The sequence below is a fragment of the Triturus cristatus genome, chromosome 11, assembly GCF_964204655.1.
Source record: "Triturus cristatus chromosome 11, aTriCri1.1, whole genome shotgun sequence".
NCBI classification, from domain to species: Eukaryota; Metazoa; Chordata; class Amphibia; order Caudata; family Salamandridae; genus Triturus; species Triturus cristatus.
Genome location: NC_140594.1, coordinates 887,251,463 through 887,272,684, shown reverse-complemented (window position 1 = coordinate 887,272,684; position 21,222 = coordinate 887,251,463). Strand labels below are relative to the sequence as shown.

Sequence of the window (21,222 nt, the reverse complement as noted above, 5' to 3'; positions counted from 1 at the left end):
TACTCAGCTTTAAGCTCCTTAAAGAATATCTAGATCCCACCCACCCTAAATTTGTCGACATACAGCCCAGTTTCTCTTCTGTATCCCTTTGCTGCTCTATCTTACCTCCCTTTTCCACTTGAGGGACTCTGCACAAACCATCCGCTCCTGGCTCCCCTCCGTGTCTCTCAGCTTCTGCAGCTGCTGCCTCTGGTTCCAGCTCAGTATCTGAGATTGTTGTCTCTCCGGCGCTGCAACTGTGCTGCCCCTGCCTCTCCCGCCCTGGAAGGGGAGCCCAGCCACAGCCCTCCTTCCATGACCCAGTTCGCGAGGCGCGCGGGACCAGAGCAGCTCCCAACTTGCCTGGAAACCCGGTGCCTGCGGCTTCTCCGGACAAGACCGCAGAGTCAGCTGTCCTGGGACGCCGATCCTTGCCGCCTCCAGATCTGCCGCTTTGCCCCGATGCCCCCAGCGACTCTCGACACACAGACGCCAATTGGCGAACACCGCGATGTCAGCAGGCATACAATCCACAATCATGGGTGAGAGCTGAACAAAAAAAGATCCTCCACCTTGAACCGTATTTGTTCTGGGTGTCAATTCCGTGGTATAATTACAGCATCATTAAACCTCGGGGTACATTTTTTAAAGTAATTATGCTCCAGACCTGCGGGAGCCTCCATGACCCGCTACTCGCCGGCCGCCATGTTCTCCTCCGCACATGTTAATACTCATCAAGAAGTCTTGCATCCAAAACAGCTCATAGATGATGTTGATCATGACATGATGCCATATCAAGTTATCAACATACTAAAGGTGCCTAACCGCTCATATACTTGTTAAATGCAGACATTTCTAATGACTCCTTTCGACCATGCTATATTGTCAGGATTGATGGTCAAACAACTATATATATAACATCAGAACTTATCAGGACAAATCATGAGGGTGAGGGGAATCTTTGTGCTTTGTTGTTCGTCCTAACTGCTCCTCATTGCCGTGTCTTGACCCTCACCCTTGCTAGTCCCTTTCCCCATCACTCTCCCTCACCATTGTTGGAGTGAAAAGTGTGGGTGGACAGTATGACTTGTGGTGGGACCTTCTGCTCTGCTGTGTTAGGATTGCACCTAGTTCTTCTGAGAGATGAGTAATGAAGATAAAATGGCAATACTCCTCTTGGACATGGAATCCATTGGACCATTTATGTCTGGAAGACTCTGGCTCATTGGCGCATAGCTAAAGTTATTATGACACTTCCTATGAAATGACAGGTGAGGGTAAGGGGTGTTAGTAGACAAATAACATTTTTACAGCAAAACACCAAAATATTCTTTAGAGTAAAAGCTCCTCATTAATACATGCCCACTATAAGGAGAATACAGGGTCCACCCAGAGGTGTGAAGCAAAATGATGGGGCCTCCCTGCAGAATGTGTTGAGGGGCCCCTGAGTCTTCCATATGTCACAGATAGTGGTTAGTCTTGGCTGAATGGGAACCACCCTGTAGGGTTGGGTACCCCGTGAGCTGCAGGGGATGTAAGAGCCTGCCATACCTACCCCCCTGGGTACACCAAGTCGTTAAAAGAATGCCAGATGTAGTGTAAGTAGAATGTATGGGAGTATGAAATCCTCATGTGGTAAACAGGAACTTGAAACACATTTTGTTAAATTTGGGGTGAAATATAGACAAAACCTATAATAATCTTTCATTTTCTCTGAGCAATTTAAAAATCTGAGAACACAAAACAGCCATAAACAAACGTACCCGTATGTTTTAGCAGATCATTGTTTGAATGGCTACAACCAATATTTGACAGGTATGAATTGAACAACGCAGTTTCAGACAGTTAACACTTAGGGCCCTATTTATCAAGGTGGTGCATGTGCCTCACTACCCCAAAATACGATTTATTAAGCCAGCTACGGCCACTTTGTGTGGCCCTGAGTTTCTTGATAATCAGGAGTAATCCTATGCAGAGCAAATTGCTGTGTTGTGTTACTCTGCCTCAGAGAGGTGTTCCATGGTCGCTGCGTGGGTGTTCCAAAGCAACTCCCATGGATTTTGTTGCATTCCCAGATTTCCTATTACTGGTGGACCTGGGAATGTGCCAAAATGCTTCACCTTCCCAGGGGAGCCATGACGAGGAGAAATACCTTTATTTCTCCTCGTTGCTTCCTATGCGTGCATTATTCTGCAGCACACATAGATAGAGGGAAATGCCTCAGGGGATTGTTTTTGTGCATGATGGTGCCCCTTCCTGCACAAAAACAATCCTGCATCCAATGCAGGCACTCTTGCACCTTGGTGCAATGGTGCCTGCGTTGGTGTTAGGCAGCCCATTGTGCGCCTGCACTGAGAAAAGGTCAGGAATGCACTGTATTATGATAAATACAGCGCATTGCTGCCCTTTTCTTGTAACGCAGCGTAGCAAGGTGACTTGCTGCACTGTGCTGTGTTACTTTTAGATAAATATGCCCTTTAATTCGATTATCAGGGGGAAGATACAGGTTTCCACAAGTGTCAGTATAAACAGAGGGGGTAATTTATGGCATTCTGGTATAGGGCAGCGCAGCAAGGCACCTTGTTGCGCTGCCCTACGCCAAAGTGAAAGGGTAGGAATGCACCGTATTTAAGCATTACAGTGCATTCCTGTCCTTTCTGCAATCGCTGGTTCGGTTTCGGCAGCCTAGCACCAATGTAGTCACCATGCACCATGGTGCAAGGGTGCCTTTGTTGCAGACAGGATTGTTTCTGGGCAGGAAGGGTGCACAGAGAAAATCCATTGTGGCGTTTTCCTCTTTCTATATGTGCTGCAGCACCTTGGGAGGTATACAGATTTGACACTTCCCCAGGTTTACTTCACTTTGTAAATCTGGAGTAGCATCAAATTTCATGGGTGCTACATGGGAAAACCCACTGCTAACACCCATGGAACCACCTCCCGGATGCAGAGAAAGGCAACGCAGCGATTCGAGCTGCATCACCTTACTCATGATTGATGAAGCCACTCACAGACATGTAGGGTAGCATCGCGTGGCTTCATAAATCTTTATGAGAGCCCTGTTCTCGCATGTACCACTTTACACGGTGCAAAAGGGACTCAGGGGTGTCATAAATAAGCCCCAGAGTTTTCTCATAGTGTAGGTGCTTCAGGTGTGGGGAAGATGGGAGGAGGGCAGGGGGTGATGGGGTGCTAAAAATAATGCTGAGGTACATTAAGGGCTGATTACAAAGTCTTTAACGGGACCCAAGTGAGACCAAATAGGATGGCGCAGTTGCTGTCAGCGCCTCTTGGAATATTTTGTGCCCAGGCCTGGTCGCAGCTCACCCACGCCCAAAGCCGGCCCTGCTTCACACTCCAGCTCCTCTTGAGCGGGCACAGTGGTGCTTAGAGCAGCAGGTGCAGTAGCACCGGGAATGGGATGAGGGATCCACTCCACCACATAATGGTTGTGTTTTGCTGCCCAGCTGCAGTCCTGGAGCGCCCATTTTCCTTGGCAGCATCAAAGTCCAAGGAACCGTTTCCACACCGCTTCTCGTGTGTTAACGTGAACACAAATGATTTCCCGACTTTCAGCTTCCCTCAACTGTGGACAACACAGGCAATTGAGGAGAGGAGTTGGACTAACGGCTAGGGCTTCAACCTTAAATCTGGGGAACCGGGTTCGAGTCTCGGCAAGGACGCGCAACATCCTGTGATTCTGGGCAAATCATTTCATCTCCCCGTGCCTAACAAAAATGAATGTGTCCTCATGTAATGCAACAGGTGCTCGCGTAAAGCGCTCCGATACCTTCGGGTCAAGTTTGCGCTATACAAGATATCCGTTAAAAAATAAATAAAAAAATTGTGCGATAATGAAGTCTGTTTCGAACCGTGCCAAAGATGTCGGAACAGGAAAGCCGGGATTGCCATCAATGTACGTGAAAATATCTGCCAAAAATCCTGTTCTGTGGAGAACCGCAAAGGGAGCAGTAATCCACATTATTGTATAAAACACTGACCGGGCCTAGAAAAATAATTAAGAAGTTGTGACATTTTCTGGCAAATTTCACTGAATTCTGACAGAAAATAAAAAAAGCTCGTTTGTCACATTCTGTGAGAGCTCAGCAAGGGCACTGATGCTTGCAATTATAAAGCGGTAGGCTAGGATAAATGAAGCTCTGCCTAGCGTTTTATGAACATGCTAAGTCCCCCGAGAGGTTTTAAACGTCACTGCAATATCATTAATAAGGGGAAAGTGTTAATTTAGTGTGAGACCTGCTCTCTCGCCTCTCAGTGAAGTAGACGCCATATTAAATACTCTTGAAAGGCCATTATATGCCACAGGCGCGAAGAAGTCTTTAATTTCTGTCTAGGGATGGTCATCTTTTATAAGAGGTGGCCTATCTCTTGCTGCTGAATCAAGGGAGTCCGTTTGGGTATTTTAGCTGTAAGTTAACCCAACTTGACACCTGAACCAATCCAAGGGCCCGATTGACAGAACTAACTTAAGACAAAATCCTAAACTTACTACCATTTTGGTATTCACAGAAGGCACTTACTCATTTTGGTATTCACAGAAGGCACTTACTCATTTCGGTATTCACAGAAGTTAGGACTCCTAACTTTAGGACTCCTAAATGCCTTCTGTGAATACTGAAAGCCTTAAAATTAGGATTTTTCTCAATTTAGTAGTAGTAAAGTTAGGACTCCTAACTTTAGGACTCCTAAATGCCTTCTATGAATACCGAAAGCCTTAAAATTAGGATTTTTCTCAGTAAAGTTAGGAGTCCTAACTTTAGGACTCCTAAACTGAGAAAATCCTAATTTTAAGACTTTCGGTATTCACAGAAGGCATTTAGGAGTCCTAAAGTTAGGAGTCCTAACTTCTGTGAATACCGAAGTGAGCAAGTGTCTTCTGTGAATACCAAAATGAGTAAGTGCCTTCTGTGAATACCAAAATGGTAGTAAGTTTAGGATTTTGTCTTAAGTTAGTTCTGTGAATCGGGCCCCAAGTTTCTATCCAGTGGCGGCTGCCTCGGGTGGTGAGGCGGGCGAGGGGGGGTGCCAATGGATTAAAAAAAATAGTAATACAAAAATGTACTTAACTTTTCCTTTGCCTCTGTGCTGCCGCCACCTCTCCTCCGTCCTCTTTAGGTCTGCTACAGCACCAGAAGCACTCAGGCTTCCAGGCTCTCCCAGCCAATCGTGAAACTGCAGTAGCAGGGTCCTGATTGGTCTGAGCATCCTGTTTAGACGCTGAGGCAGTGCCTGGGGAGGCTGGGCATGTTCTCCACGGGGCTGTGCAACACAGCCCAATGGAGAACATGCCAAGTGCGCATGATGGTTTGGCCGGCCCCAGAGAGCCGGTCAAAATGTCATGTGCATTTAGAGGAGTGCAACAAACTACACACTCTGCTTGGAGTCACGGAGCCCAGTCCCACACCCACCAGGCTCCGAGTGCTGCATAGAAAAATCAAATGATAATAACGTCCTGTCATTTCTTTTTTTTGTGTGCTTAAATAGCAGTGGGGCAGCACTCCTCCGCCTTAGTGGAGGAGCCACCTCTATTTATATCTAAATCATTTTTGCTGTCTGATCTCTCAGAGCAAAAGGTGATCCCAGTGGCGGCTCCTCGGTTAAGGGTGTAGGAGCGTTGCCCCACTACTATTTGAGCAGTGCAAAAAATAAATATAAAATTATAATAATAACAAGACGTTATTAGCATTTTATTTTAGTGTGCGTGACTGGGGCCAGGACGGGCTTTTTTTTTCCTTTTCTTGCCGCATAATTTTGTCAGCCCTACCGCATAATTTGGGGCTTTCCTGCCACATAATTCTAGAGTCCCTGCTGTAATGAGCCAGGTGAATTAGCCGCATAATTTTGTCAGCCCTACCGCATAATTTGGGGCTTTCCTGCCACATAATTCTAGAGTCCCTGCTGTAATGAGCCAGGTGAATTAGGCGTGAGGCCTAGAATTTCGCAGTGGGGTGCTGCACTAAATAGAGGCATACACACTGATAACGTGTTAGCGAAGGCCTCGAGCGACCTCACGCCCCTTTATTTATCTCCTTGGGCCATGTCCAGGGAGTGAACAAGGTGGGTGTGAACTTGAGGTAGAGACTGGGTGGTTCTCTACACCTGCCTATGTTTAATTTCATGGCACAGCAACACGGTAAGTGCATTCCCCTCGTCCTCAGGCACGACACCAAAACACTTCCCACATGGGGCACACTTCGAACCCGAACTCTTCTAACCGTACTCAACAACACTTTATAAACATAGGAGGTTACATGGGTAATGGAGTATTCGCTTCACTTCATATTTTAAGCAGCTGCTCATGACAAGAAAAGATCAGCTCTCTGTTAGTTGCTCCGACAAGACACCAAGGCCACGCTATAGATATCCCCTCTTCCAACAATGCACACCAACACTCATGAACACAAACAATCATTTCTCTCACTCCTCTTCGCTCCATTTCACGCTCAGGTTGAGTTAGATGTAACAAGATAAGAGCAACCCTGTGTTCATCAGACATGACACCAAAACACTTCTCACACAGACCACACTATATACCCAGGCTCTTCCAATCATAGATAACGACGCAATGTGGGCGTAGTTGATTCAACGTTTGAGCTCTGAGCAGCCATTGCTAATTTCTCAAGACAGCAAGACAACTACAACTGAGGCCAGAGTTTATACTAGGCGTGGGTGACATTTTAATTATCCCGCAGCAATCAAGATGTAATTTCGGTCATTTTTTGTTTCTCTTTTGTCGCAAGATTACGGAAAATTGCTTCATTGCGCCTGTTTGCATAAATATGAGTAATTTGGCACAAAAACCCTACCACAGGAGCAAGGAACTTAACGAGCGGGAGTAGCTGCAGTTAGAGTTATTTTCTTTGCCCAAAATGTATCCATCGGTTCATTTTGGATGTGAGGGTGCATTTTGCAGTAAGAAATTAGCACTAAATGCTGGGGCGCGCGCCTCGTGTTAATTTTGAGTCATTTTGCTCTATTTTTCATAAATTCCCAACAGGAAATTACGCGTTTTATGAACAGTCCCACTTTATACCCACTCGCTTTCAGCCATACGCAGCAGCACTATATAAGCATGCACAATTTTCTCAGTCTGCTTTAGCCCTCCCTCTTCTCGTTGAGGCGCAGCTACATGTGGCACAGCAAAGGCACCCTTCTGTTCACCAAGCATGAAAGCAAAACACGTGCCTCCAAGACCACACTATATAGCCGCACTCTTCCAATAATAGGCAATACACAATATTAGCATAATCGATTCCACATCTGACCACAGCTACATGTGACAAGGTAACAGCACCACACACATGTGATACCAAAACACTCCCCACACAGGTCATGCTACATACCCACACTCTTCCAACCAGGTACAACCTACAGAGTAGCCGACTCCCTGTCCACCGAAATATCTTTAGCGCCGGGTAAGACATTACATATTAAACATACCTACAGTACAACAAGCTATGGGGAAAGAGAAAGCAAGCAATGTGTCTAACTTACTAATGAACTAAGCTGTCTAAAATATTCTATTGCCAAGACTTCCAGCTAAATTTAAGTTTCCATGCAAGATCATTCTTAACCTTAAATATTACTATTACACTTTAATTAATGTTTCAAGTAAGGACACTTCCCTGAAACCGATAGCACTCTCTGAAAAAATGATTTCATAGCTCTAATGAAGCTAGAAAGTGTATTTGAAGAGCCAAGAGACAGGCGGTACACAAATCAGGGGGTGATGATGTTGGTCCAGGAGGCTGCAGCCATACCTGAGTTTCAGGATATCCAGAAGAAATATATTTCCACTTACAAAATCTAAAGGATAATAATTTACATTTTAAATCAATGATTTAGAGCACACACAATCAATGAGTGCCATAAATAATTGAAATGAAGAGTTGCACAATATTTTTAAAAGTTTCCTTTATTCTTCATCCCATAAATATAAAAACAACCAAACCCTTTCCTTCGTCCAACGTGATGGAACTTCTTCAGAGATAGTTTTGTATCACAAGAGAAAATCTCTCCACCAGAATATTGTGATGCGCAGTCAATGCTGTGATAGAGCAACCCACCATGTGACCCTCACATGCATACACAATAAAGTTTAAAAAAATGCATTGGCTGTTTCTATCTGTATATGTTCTGCATTTAATAGGTGCAGCACCCATTGCACTTGCTGCAGCCTGGTACCGACTTGGAAATGGACCATGGACCAATAAAGAACTGGCCACAGAAGTGCTGTTGTTGTCGTACAGCTGCTCCTCTGAGTTGCTGAAGAATAATTTACGTAGTCGTGGTCATCCTGAAATTCTGACATGGATCCGGTCCTTCGGGGCCCACGCCGGACAGCCATGCATTAAAGGAAGTCAAGCTGATTGCTCTGTAGTGTCTCTATTTCTTTATAAGCTACTTCAATTTTCACATTAATGCTGTAATGGTCTCCAGGGTCTCAAAGGTAAACATAAGATGGAGATAAGGAGGTAGAGACACATAATTTAGAAGGATGGGTGAAGGAAGAAAGCGGTGACCAACATAGGTCTAGTAGTATAGATCCATCGGGCATATCATCAAGGGCAATATCACCGCTTTAGCTGCACTTTTTGCTGCTAAAGCGGCGATATTTTTATCGCCCTATCAGCAAGCTGTCGCTAATAGCTGGTAGCGACGGCTTGCTGGCAATAGCGCCCGTGTCAATGCCGCTTTGCATGTCAGCGATAATAATTGCTAATGACATGCAAAGTAGGCGTTCCCTAGGCGTTCTCTCTAGAAACAACCCTGGAAAAGTCGCTAAACTCACATCGCGGTATCATCAAGCCGTACCCTGATTCCCATAGCGACATAAAAAACGGAGCTAACCGCGGGTATCGCCATCAGCTAACGTCTGCTAAATGTCAGACTTAGCTATATTTATAATGGGAGGTGGATTCTAAGCCTAAATCCATATCTCCCAATTAACAAGGATTCCCTTAGCGTTTGTACTTGCATCGCTGGATTTCCAGCGCTGTTACCTCACAACGCCGCTATCTCCGGAATTTTTATCGCCGTGGAGATAAGCGTTGATAATAATGCGTCATCTCGGTGATTAATTCCGGCGATAGCTGGCGTTATGCAAATTCGGGCTATGTGCGCTCTGCGATGTTTATCGCAGTTTGTTGGTGATATGCCCCCATGTTCTCTAGAAAAAACACTCTGTAAATGAGTTATACTTCGATTAATTGTATGTCCATTTATTTGATGGGATTTCTTAATATCTGGCTTGAAGTTAGACCTCTGGACATATGCTGAACACTCCTGGTCTGAGAAGGAAAGAGAAACTAGAGGTTTGTATAGTATTAAACAGAATAAAAGATAAGCTGACTAACTTCAGAAACATTGCTCTTCTGGAAAACATGAAATATTTACGTGCACACCTATAGTGTTTGAAGGCGACTGCTCTCAGTCACAGATTGATGACTGTACCAAAGTTACTGGAAATGTTTTAAACGCGAGTGGAAAATTGGAGATGTGCAAACCATAAAGCCAGTGGCTGCGTACACTCTTCATTTCTCTTCCAAAATGAAAAGTCGACAGAAATTTAGATTAAATTGATTCTGGGCCATTCTCCAATGTTCTCAAAGAAACGCTGATGTGTCTGTCTCCCTCTCCCACTTTAGAAAAACAGCAGAATCCTCAACTCATAAGGCTTTGCATAGTTTGCTGAAGCAAGTAAGGAAAGCAAAGAGGGTAAAAAGTCTGTTGCACACATGTAGCATGCCTTTTTACATTCAGTAAGGCTCCGATTTCCACAATCAGAGCCTTTCCGATCGCAAAATTGAGTTTTTAAATGAACCAAACCCAATTAGTGTTTCAATAATATGTTACCGAATACTGCTGAATTGCTAATTCGGGAATAGAAACCGAATCGGTATTTGGAAGGGGTGTGGTAAGGGTGACCCTTCCAAATACCGATTCCTTTAGGCATATATTTATGTTTTGCGGCCAAAATCAAGTTGCTAAACATTAATATTTTCCCACCTCCTCAAAGGAGGTGGTAAGCCATTCCCAAACGGAAAGGGGTCCTCAATAAACTCTTTCCCCGTTAATGTTCACAACCACAATTTTAGGTCCAGACTTGCAGCGCATGCGCTGGTCTGCGGGGCATACTGTATTGTGGTATGGACTTGAAGTTCCGCCCACTCTCCACCCATATTTTTCATTGGCTTGTGCCATTTTCCTTTAAAAACGTTGGCTTTTTATTGGTCAATAGGCTTAATATCCGCTCCTTAGTACCGCCTTGTCTCATTTTGTAACCTCTTATCAGGACAACCCCTGGTTCATGTGTTGTTGCTCGGTAGGCTTTAATTACAGCCTCCGAGCACTATTTGAATAAATGGTTTGATCCTGCCTGTTGTTGCAGGCAGGACACGCTCTCCCCCAAAACTTTATTTTTTTTCCTAGCACAGCACGCCACACTAATCCAATGGTGGCCGTGCCATTAGTTTGTTTGCGATCCAAACGCAGCGTTGTGTTTTTTTTCTTCTTACTATTCCGTTTTTGGTGTACAAGCGCCCCATACATAGCTTTCACATTAATGGCGGCCACGGCCCTTTCTTTAGACACGGCTCGTCTGAAGAAAGGGGCGTGGCTGCCTTTAACATGAAAGTGTGCCATGGGGATCTTTTCCAAAAATAGCATTTGCAATGCAATAAGTCTCGCATTTGTGAGAGTTTAAGCTATTGTCATTGTCATTTACAATGCTAATAGCTCAAACTTTCATAAATCTGAGACCTATTGCATTACAAATGTTTGTTTATGAGCAGGCTGTGAACCATGAGATCACTGCCTGCTCATTAAAAGGTTTGTGTCATTTTTTTTAAATTCATCCCATTTTCCTTTAAGGAAAATAGGCTGCATTTAAAGAAAAAGATTGCTTTATTACAGTTATGGTGGTCAGCTGACCTCAGCAGGCCATCATACCTGTCACTGCTGCCAATCTTTGTGGTACTCAATGTACAATCTATCTCATGCATTTTAAAGAGAGAGGTCAAATTGTGATCCACCACGAATCGGTATTTTGAGAATCAACCTATTAATACATAGTTCAGTTCTCTAAATGCCAATAGATTTGTTTGAACGATGCACAATTGACAGCATCTTCTAACAAATCCATTTTGTAAAGTCTATTTAAGGAATCACCAATTGCGAATCATTATTTATTGCAATTTACGATTTCTTAAATGGAATCTTTTCACGTTGAGGCCTAAGAGTGGCATGTGGTGATTGTCATGAAGTCATTTGACTTTGAAAGGACATCAGATGCCTGCAGAGCCCCTAAAAGTTACTAGAAGAGGCCTTTAATGTAGGTTGTCATTGATTCTGATACAGTATCTTACAACTCTGTGTCTGCACAATATCATCTGGCATCTTACCTAGCCAACACCTTTCATTGCACAAAGTTGCATCTTAAATATAATACTTGATCATCCATTTCTCCTTTAACCAGGGGCAAGGGCGTCCAACATTGGTGCTGAAGAGACAAATCCATTCTCCTTTTTCAGGAGACAAACACAGAAGTAATTTACACTGTCAGTGGTGTTTAGCGCTCAGGGATTGGGAAACAACTTAAGTTACAACGTGTTGGCTCTACCATAATTGGGTGGGCAGTGCGTGCAGGCAGATCAGAATGTACATCATAGAGCTGAGCTTCATTACACCCAAAGGATTGGGGTGGATCATAACTAGGATGCCCTGTTTTCAGTGTTAATTTTTGGGTGGATTTCAGTGGAGTTTTCTCAGTGATTTCCAAACCTTTTGAAGTCAGTGCATATCAGTATTTATTCAGCTGCCTAACTTCTCCACCCCCAACAATAGACTGAAAATTGTATTTTTCCAGTGTGGGCAAAGCATGTTTTTAACAGTGACTGTTGTAAAGCACATACATAATTTAAAGGGCCATGTTTCACATCTCATTACCTCTAACACTCACTGTGACAGGATCCAGTCTCATTCACAGGACTATTAATGGAATGAAAAAGTAATTGTGTTACATTCAAATGTTTTAATAAACAAATACCTGGATACAGTTAGGAGTCATTTATCTACTCCTTAGTGACCTATTGTCAATACTTATTTGTTAGAAAAAGGGCTGATATATCAAATGGTTTATCTAGTATGCCTCGGTGGATAAATGTCATTGTACATATTGGCAAAAATGCTTATGAGCCAGCCATTTCACCAAAAAGTGAAAGAATTAAACACTGCCTAAACCTCTAATGCGATTTAATATGAGATCAGGTGTAAGTGTTTTCATGGCATTCCTAAAAACTCAAGTAGAATAATCTTAGACCAACCATTCTTCCTGCTACCATGTATGACAAAGTTACTTTGTGTTAGCCCCTTCAGAAATAAATAAATATGGCTCATTCTCTCTCACTTCCCTTTTTTTAATGCCATTTTAATTTGTGGTTGTGCGGGTGCTTATCAGTGTTTATAGGTTTACATCGATGAGGGCTGTTTCCCTTTCTGTGTGGTTGTATCAGGTATAATAGGTTTAAACCTGAAAGAGGATGGCCTAATTATAACAAAGGGGACAGTTACCTATCATGCAACAGAAAGCCCTTTGGAAAAAGGATTAGCATTCATCTCCTGCAAGATTTCCGGAGGAGAAGACATTCCATATGGCACATTTCAACACATACCAAACAGTTGTGTTTTCATACTAGATATCAGTAGGAGATTGGACCTACCAAATCTCAATTTTTTGCTAAGGTGGGAGTTTTGCATCTTATTTTAGAAATGCCTAAGATGATTGTTCCAGAAGGGTCAGCATATTATGTTAAGGATTTGTAATTGAATGAAGCCATGTCCTTGAAACTATTATCTTACAGTTGTTCTATTTTCCATTAAAACAGCCATTGCTCTGAAAATAGAAATATGGCCTTCTGTACGTATAAACAAAATACTTAATTAAATCCTAAACTGACCACCATTCCTGTTACCTCACTCTTTTCTCAGTGTTCCTAGTTTGATTCTCTACAATGCTGGTAACTATTAAAACTGAAGAAATAGGAAAATAAAATGTGAATGTGCCATGAGCGGATGCTCATTTTTGTTTTTGTCCAGCCCGTGAATGTTATTGAAGAGTAGTACAAATGGGGTCAAGTCGTCAAGCTGAGTACTGTTTGTCAGTGTGACACGAGTTTTCAGCATAGGTGACGTTCCATTTGTTGGTCAAACGAAAAAAACTGTTTCAGGTTTGACTAATTAGGAGAGGCAAGAAGGATGGGAACAAATGTTATATTTTAACTGGCTTAGTCTCTGCTTGAATAGCAGAAACAATTGTATGCTTGCATGCACGGTACCCGATTTAAAATAATGAAAAAGACAATCAATAAAGATTTATCAAAGTGGTTTCTTACTTTGACAGGTTTAATGATTGCAATTTTTCATCACTGCTCTTTTTTAAGTCTAGATCATCGGTAATGATGAAGAAGAATTCATAATGTGTGCAGCGTGAGTAAACTAGCATTATTAATGTATGATTATATTCCTTACAGGGACTTGGGTCACATTTGGAGGTCAAATTTCGGATGAGGTAAGAAATGTAGCTTTTTATGAGCATGTAAATGCTTTACTGTATACATGAAGAACATAATGTATATATTTTGTTATATTTTTGATAGGCTCCATCCATTGTTGGCTTTTTTGTGTGGATATTATATTATATTATATTATACTATACTATTCTATATTATATTATATTATATTATATTATATTATATTATATTATATTATATTATATTATATTAGGGCTCCCAGTTTTTTCCTTTTTACTGATAAATTTAGACAGAAAACAATGTGTTTCCTGTCTATATTTAGTTTTAAAAGTGGAAAAATACTGAAAATTGTGCTTCTTATGAGAGACTCCCCATGCTGTATTTCATGAACACCAGGCAACAGCTCAGCATTGAAGTTACAAAACAGGCTCAAGTTTCCTTAAATACAGGCATAAGCTAATGTATATTTGCAGTTTAACTCTAATATGTACCTGTGGGTGTAGTGTTTTGTTATATGTGGCTGCCTACTTTGCTAAAATGCGACAAGCATCCACATATGAGTGCAGTCTAAGAGTAAAATAAATGTGGATATATACAATTTTATGACTCCATTTATTTTCAAAACAAAAAATAAATATGGATAAATACCAATAAGACGGCCCAAAAATAAATAGGGATAAATACAGACGGAAATGTTAAAAAATATATACCATAAAACCGGGAGCCCAAATTATATTATATTATATTATATTATATTATATTATATTATATTATATTATATTATATTATATTATATTATAGTTTAATATATTATATGATATTATAATGATGATGATTATAATGTAGGTTGATAATAATACCCTTGATAATAGTAATTGTAAATACCATAAACAGAAAAGTACCTTATTTTTTGCTATATCTTTTTACTTTACATTATGTTAAAGTATGTTGTTACCTTATTAGCTTTTTGTAGACTTCACACTACTTCATGCACCTACTAAGGGAAGTCGCAGAGCATATTTAACGAGAGACTGAATGTATTCTGAAAATCAACAACCAACAGGAGCCAGGCCCAACGGGAGAAACGATACCAGCAGTTGCCTGATAGGTTTTCTTTCAGTGCATCTGTAAATGGGCCAGATCCGGCTCTCATCATAGCTCGACAGGAGGGAGTCTCACTGTTTTCCAGAGCAGGCTCCAAGTTTGCTCCCCTATCCAGTTGAGCATTCTTGAGCATGTGTGGTAGCTTGAAGAGATCGTGTCTAAAAGTAAGCTGCAAACTGCCTGGTGTCTTGGGTAGGTCCTTCTCATGTAAAGGCTTATTGCCAATGATGCCCTTATGGGTGGTAAGTCAGTGACAGCTTAATCAAGACATACTCTCAACAAAGAGTTTTCATAAGGAGCTCAGTAAGAATGTTTGATTGGATTACAGGGCTTCTGGTTTGTGTAATGAGGAAAAACAGGATGTTTTATGGATGCATTGTGATAAATTCGAGCATTTTCTTGATTTTCTTATTCAAATTGAGATCTCAATCTATACAGAAGCACCAAGGGAGCTGGTTATTCCACTAATTGTATTGTTGTCTTGTGCCTGGACCTGACATCCCTGGCATGGTTTTCTCCAACTTTTAGTCTACAAGCCTCCTATTTTTGCTGACTTCTTTTTTGCTGGCCTTAGGACTCTGCACATTTTGCCACTGTTAACCAATGCTATAGTGCTTGTGCTCTCTCCCTAAAACCTGGTAACACTGGCTTATACCCAATTGGCACATTTAATTTACTTGTACGTTTCTAGTGAAGCAGGTGCTATATATACCCAGGCAATGAAAATTAAATGCTACTAGTGGGCCTGCAGCACTCCCTGTGCCACCCACTTAATTAGCATTTTAAACATGTCCCAGGCCTGTAATTGCAGCCCGTATGTGCAGTTTTAAACTGCCAATTCAACATGGCAAAATAAACCTTTTGCAGGCCTAAACCTTCCTTTTTAATACATATAAATCACCCCTAGGGTAGGACCTAAGCAGTCCATAGGGCAGGGTGCAGTGTATTTAAAAAGTTGGACCTGTACTTTTAACTTTTACTTGTCCTGGTAATGAAAAACTCTTAAATTCGTTTTCCAGTACCACAAGACCTACCTCTCCCATTGGATAAGATTGGGTTACGTTATTAAACTTACTTATATCTTTCAGTTGTGAGCAAGTAGGATGTCGAGTTTGGTGTCTAAAGAATTGTACTTTAAATCACTTTTTAATGTTAAAGTTACATTTTAAGTCACAATTCTGAAAATGACACTTTTAGAAATGTAAATGCAAAAACAATGAGGTGATGGATGGAAGGATTGAACTAATCTCAGCCACTGGCAATCTCACAGGCCACATCCCAATCCATCTTGTTCGCCCTCCATGCCACCTCAGTTTGGACCCAGCCCATAGTAAATTAGTCATGACCATGTTCCTCATGAGAACAGTCCAGCCCAAAATGCCAGGCCAAGTCCTCCCTGAACCGGAATGCAAGCAACCCAAGACCGGTTTCGCTCTTATTATGGATTCTTCAGCCAAGTATAGCTTGGTTCCAGTGGCACAGTGAATCTGGGACCCATGTATGGGTATACTCGGTGCACTTAGGGCATCAAATGCAAAAACAACAAGGTGATGTACGGAATGCTTGAATTAATCTAAGCCACTGGCAATCGCTCTGCTGCATCCCAATCCATCGGTCTTCGCCCACCATGCCACCTCAGTTTTCAATTCAGCCATATGGAAATCATTCTTGGCCCTGTTCTTCATGGGACATTTGAGACATCTCTCTAGGGGGAGGACTCAAGAAGCTTCTCCCACTTCATAGTGGGCTCCAGGTAAAAATAGTAGATTTTCAGACCCAACTCTTCAGTGACCATCTGGACCTGTGGAAGACTCATAAGAAGGACTGCTGTGCTGCTCTTGTGTAAGAAGGACTGCTACTCTACTACCCTGATATCCTGCTGCCTGAATAAGAAGCACTGGAACTGCATCTTGAACCCAGGACCACAAAAATGACTCCAAGGGTTAGTTAGCTGGCTTCCTGATCAGAGTCTCAAGGACAGAAAAGACTCCAACCACCCTGAACACTGCACCTGGACTCTGCCTGCTGTAAGTCCTAAGCCCCCAGGTGGTGCCATTCCAGTCCTGGACCCTTGGAAATGGGCATAAAGGTGCTCTGTCAGCCCCCAAAAAGTGTTTGACAGCTGAAAGAACCAGGAGATTGCAAAGGCAGCTTTTCTGCTTTTAGCTTCTCCTTAATGGATGAAAAAGGGTTCCCTGTCAAGGCACCGCTAACATAGATTGCATTTCCAGTTTTTAGATAATTAATGCCTCCTCTTGTGTGCAATAACTCCTTAATAGAGGGTCTGCACTTATACATGATGTATCTCATTAGAGTATACAAATGGTTGCACTCACACTCCCCCAGTCAGTTACTTAGTCACTCACTCACTCCTTTAGAGCCATGCTTGTTGAGAATGTTGAAAACTGAAAGAAGAACCCTAGCAGTCTCAAGAAAGGATGCAACAATTATACATCAAGTGTTGCTATGGGTTTGAATACCCAATTTATGGTTTGTATTTATGAAGTAATACATGGGTGTTGTATGTTGTATGTGAATAGGCTGTTTACTGTTCAGTTTACATTTTGAAGACCCCAGTGCTGCCTGCTCAATTTCACAGTATCACTGAGGGACTATGGGTACTGAAAAAGCATGATTGTGCAATATCCCTTAAGCAGAGAGGGAATTCTTTGTTTTATGAATTAAAACAAGAACTGGTTTTAGAGACCCTATGTATCAAGCAGTACACATGTACCTTATAGTGTAGCTGTCACTAATATCCACAATTACAGAGAGAATGATTGAGACAGTCATTGAGATCCTGACATATATTGTGCTTTCTCATATTGTGTTTCAATCTAGTACTAGCAAGTCAGGTCAAGAGGCAAGAAATGTATATTGTAAAATTAAGTAAAAATGATAAAATACATAATTATCTAAAAATCACATATACCTTAGATCGTTCTTTAAATCAGCTGAAAGAGTGAAAACCCAGAGAATTACAGCATATACTAAGAGAAGCCCCACTTAAAAAGACACTACAATACCAATAGATGTAAAGATATAAAAGCATGCTGAGGGTTATAACTTTAACATGTATACAATTTTGTGACTTCTGCAACATTTAAAATAAAATGCCTGGAAATGTATGAAAATGCAAATTAATCTGATACATTTGTATTCATATTAGCAGCTATGCCGTTAAGTTCTTCGAGGCAGGTTTGGTGGTTTCTTGTGATGGGACAAATTAAAGCAGTCGTTTGTGCAAATGTGTACCATCCCTACTTTGATATCTAAGTCAGCCCTTTGGAACTTAATTGTCCTTCTCCAATAATAATTATGTACATGCCACTGCCTACCAGCCAGTCATTTAGGAAATTGAGGTGGAGCGTTCACACTTTGATGAGCTTCACTGGAAGGGAGAGGCACGAGCGCCCGATCAAGAGAAATTGATTGGGCTATGACGCTGTCCGGCTCGTGTCTGGAGACAGATAAACAGTTGTAAAAAACAATTGTAATAGAGCCTGAGAAAAATCAGCAGAAGTGATTTGTGTAAGGATCATATAGCTAGTCAGAAATATAGATTTAGATTTTGGACTTAATGACAAATTTTGTGATGCCTCAGAGGTCCGCACATAATGGGAGTCGACAAGAATGCCTGATGTTGTCTTAACATTTTTTACATCATTGTTTAATATCAGAAGAGCAAAACTGTTACAAACTAACGTTCTTGAGTTCAGAACAGAAGCCTACAACATCGATGATGGCTTTGAAGATATAAGCAAAGAAGTGGAAGACAATACCATGAACCGACCGACAGGCTTATGCTGTGCAAATGTACTGTCTTTTCCAAATCATGTTTTATGAATTACATCACTGCAAAAAGAAAACTCCACTAGACTTGGTGACTCACCAGGCAATCTATGACAAAGGCAAAAGTAGAGAGCTAATCACTTCAATGAATAGGATTGGTGTATCAACAAGTCCTAATGACATAGTATAGAGCAGGAACTTGTTAACAGCTCATGCTGTAAAATCTTGTGAATCCACCAGCACACCACTTCCAAGTCACTTTACCACAAAAGGATTTACAATTGCTGTTCTTGATAATTTTGATTTTGAAGATAGCTTTTCTTTGTGTGGAATATCCAGCACACATCATACTGCCAGGGTGTTTTTTCAAGACTGTTCAAATCAAGTAGCTGCAGGAAAACTGTGTCAGCTGTAGGCATTGTCAAATGAAGCTGCAAACTTAAAACACAACTGCCTTGCCAACATGTGCAAAATCACTACAAGCCATCAACATGTCCCAGAAAGTTTCAAAGTGGCTGAGAACATGGATCTTCTACCTGATTCTGCAGTCCACAAAGCTGATTTACCTGAATTTATCATATCGCTTATTTCAGTACAGAATGAAGTAGGAAGAAAAGCTAGTTTCTCCGTGGGCTGGAATTCTTGTTCTGCTCTCCCAGAATACCGTCCCACTGTAGAACATTGGATTTGTATTAGTAATACAATCTACAGTCACAAACTACGCAACAGTATACACAGCTCTAAAAACTTTCCAAAATGTGCGTGCTCAGCTTGAAGACTTGCCTATCCTGCCAATTTTCTGCGATTAAGGTGTTTTCCGTATTGTAGCTGACATTTTTATGAGCAATCCATTCGAATTTGATGATCTTTATCCAATGATGGGCATTTTCCACATGACAAAAATTGCATTGCAGTGTGCAGGAAGTTCTCAGTGGAGGTGGCATAGATGATGCTCTTATTGAGGCTCAATTGCTTGGAAGCAAAACTGTCCAGTCATCACCATCAAAATAACTTTATTTCGCTGAAAGAACAACGGCATTAAAAAGTATTCTACAAAATGTACATTCCAGATTATTAAAAAAAGCATAACAAGATAAAAGAGACGTCTATAAAAGCTCAGATATGTCACAACCCCCACTCACCTGAATACCAGGAACCACAGGAACAAAGAGAGCCACCCCTCTCACCTCTGGACCAATCCTCCACCCAGACTACTACAGTATGGGCGATTGGTCCCAAGGGAAAAGGGAAGATAAACACACCACCCCTGGTGGGCTGGGAGTGAAGGAATGTACTGGACATGAAGTCAGATCGGGATGTGATCAGGTGGAAGGGACACAGACAGCGTCTGTAGGGTGGTCCCAGAGAAGGTAAGAACAGTCTTAGGTCTGCAAGACAGAAAAGATAGACGGACTTTAAAGGTGAGGACCAAAAAGGTGCGAGACATACACTTGAGTCAAGGTTACTATCCAAAAAAGGAAGAAGAAAAGGAACATACACTCACCATGGTGACTTAGTATAGCAACGTATAACACAATCCAGGGGAACAGAGAGGAATTCGGTCCGGAGGGTCTAAGTATTCTTGATGGGAACTGCACAGAAGGGATGGTAGGGTATTAGGGAAGGGAAAAGTACTCCAAATCACACAGTTATGCGGAACAAAGCTCTGGCAACTCCTCAAGGTGCTCTTTCCAGCCCTCAGGAACAGAAGCAAAAGAATATCCCGTATTCACGTTGGAGGCGGTGCTGAGGTCAGGGAAAACACTTGTGGCCCCTGCCGTGTTAACGAAGAGTTTAGGCGGCAATTGATAAGCGGCTTCTGCCGTGTTAAGGAATAGTTCTAGCGGCTCCTGCCTCTGTGGAAATTGGCAAGTGGCTCCTGCCGCGATTGTAATTGATTAGCGACTTCTACCGCATTCAGAAAAAGATACTGGCTGCTCCGGATGATTAGGACATTGTTTGTGGCTTCCGCCGCACCGGGAAATGTTTAGGCGGTTCCTGCCGCGATCGTAATTGACTTACAGCTTCTACCGCATTCGGGAAAAGATACTGGCGGCTCCGGCCGTTTAGGACGTTATTTGCGGCTTCCGCCGCACGGGAAATGTTTAGGCGGCTCCTGCCGCTTACAAGAGGCTTTACGCAGCTCCAGCTGCGTTGAAGAACATTTGCAGCTCCTGCTGCGATAAAGGAAAACTTGTGGCTCCTGCCGCGATAGGGAACGCTTGCGGCTCCTACCGTGCTGAGGGCCACTCTCTGCACCCTCTCCGGAATGATTCTAGGATATCAGGAAAAAGAGGCACGCACCTGCATCCTCCCGGGGTTGACAAGCTGGAACAGTAAAGCCAAGCACCTTTGTCAGGTAGGGGAGGCTCTTATATAGCCACCTCCCCTTACCACCTGACGTGCTGTGAGCAATACCGGTGGACAGGAAAGGACAAAGTTAAAAGACAGTAGATAGTAGCAGGAGTCAAACATGAGAAATGGAGAAGTGGTTACATTATACGTGAAATACAATTAAAAGGAAGATTACAAAAAAAGCACAATCAATAAAAGAAGCTCATTAATGTAAAAACAAAAATTAATTGATTGACCCTTATTTTACTTATACAATTCACACTAGTGATTTCAAGTTCTTGTCTTGATAGCAGCTAAGAAGAACGAGGCCAAACAAAAACATACCAGGGGATCCAATAATTGCTGGAGGTAATAAAGTGCTGGCCGACCTTGTCTAATATTTAATTTCCAAATAAGTGGGAGGATGTATCTTTTCGTTTCATTCAGATACAACTTACAAAAA

The 21,222-nt window shown here is 42.1% G+C and overlaps 1 protein-coding gene across 1 annotated transcript in view; it reads left to right on the top strand.

Moving 5' to 3' along the window:
• Positions 1–21,222, top strand: part of KCNAB1 (potassium voltage-gated channel subfamily A regulatory beta subunit 1) — an 822,927-nt gene that overhangs the window by 451,610 nt on the left and 350,095 nt on the right. The window contains exon 3 of the mRNA XM_085634769.1: positions 13,530–13,567. Coding sequence (XP_085490895.1) covers positions 13,530–13,567 — 38 coding nt within the window. The remainder of the gene's footprint in view (positions 1–13,529; positions 13,568–21,222) is intronic.